This window comes from Mesitornis unicolor, unplaced genomic scaffold (genome assembly GCF_000695765.1).
Source record: "Mesitornis unicolor isolate BGI_N332 unplaced genomic scaffold, ASM69576v1 Scaffold50259, whole genome shotgun sequence".
NCBI lineage: Eukaryota > Metazoa > Chordata > Aves > Mesitornithiformes > Mesitornithidae > Mesitornis > Mesitornis unicolor.
In genome coordinates, this window is record NW_010210272.1 from 1 (window position 1) to 1,070 (window position 1,070).

A 1,070-nucleotide genomic window follows, 5' to 3' on the forward strand; every position below is an offset into this window, starting at 1 on the left:
ACCCCAAACCCTCACCCCACGGCACCCCAAATTCTCACCCCATAGCACCCCAAATCCCATGGTGCCCCAGACCCTGCAGGCGGCAGATTTTGGGTGGGCAGGAAGGCACAATCCGGCCACAGGGACTGCACAAGCTGCACAGGGGCACTGTGCGGTAACGGAGGTTTTAAAGATTCAGGTAGGGAAATATTTGCTTAAAAATCAGAATTTAGAAGGGCTGAGCAGATCTTTTCACTTATTTCTTCTGGGGATGGGGGGGACGTGCTTTGCTCTTAAGGAAGAAACCTCCAGGCCCGTACGCCACAGCAAAAAAAGGCAGCGGATTTCGGGAGCCCTCCCTTGACGAGGGAGCCTGGGGGTTGTCATTTTGGGGGAAGCAAAAGCTATGGTTGTGACCGAGACCTTTCAGACTCTCCCACCCCCAAAAAATGGGGCAGGGGGCCCTGACTCACCCCGATGGTGGAGGCCATGTAATCCGCACACATTTCGGCAAAGTCCCGCTCCAGCACCCCGTAGTAGAGGCCATAAAAGAGGAGGGAGATGCCAAAATCCATGGCGTCTTCGGGTTTGATCCTGCAACAGAGCGACCAATGGCACCAAGAGCTTTATTTTGGGGGGGCAAAGCCAGCGTGCAGACGCAGCCCCACGACTGGGAGCCCAAGATTCACTCACCGGAAGAGAAAATTGAGCCCGAAAAGGGTGAACATCACAGCCATGTAGCCCACAATGCCGGTGGCGTAGCTGATCTTGTATATTAGTAGAAACCATTTATAAACCAGCCTGCGAAGATGGAAAAAAACCCCAAGGATTTAAGGGTTTTATTTGTCCTGAATGAAGCTGCACCAAGCCCTTCAGGAGTACTTCAATTTTAAAGCCGATTTTAAACCTACACCTCCCCACCCGCAGAGGAAACAGAGCTTGAAATTCCTAATTCAGGTAAAGTCCTAATTTCAATTCAAGCACCCGGTTTCCTCTTTTTCCTGAGCTCAAGCCAGAGTTCACTGCTCAACAAGAATGGCTCAAGGCACCCAGCTCTGTGTCCGTCTCCCACAGCATCCTCCTGGAGAAGC

The 1,070-nt window shown here is 52.1% G+C and overlaps 1 protein-coding gene across 1 annotated transcript; it reads right to left on the reverse strand.

Moving 5' to 3' along the window:
* Positions 1–452: 452 nt before the first annotated feature.
* On the reverse strand, positions 453–780 carry LOC104547445 (RING finger protein 121-like; the record flags this gene model as incomplete). Its single annotated transcript, XM_010193128.1, has 2 exons — positions 453–573; positions 673–780. Coding segments are annotated over 2 exons (229 nt in total), but the record flags the coding sequence as incomplete, so codon positions are not given.
* Positions 781–1,070: the final 290 nt, after the last annotated feature.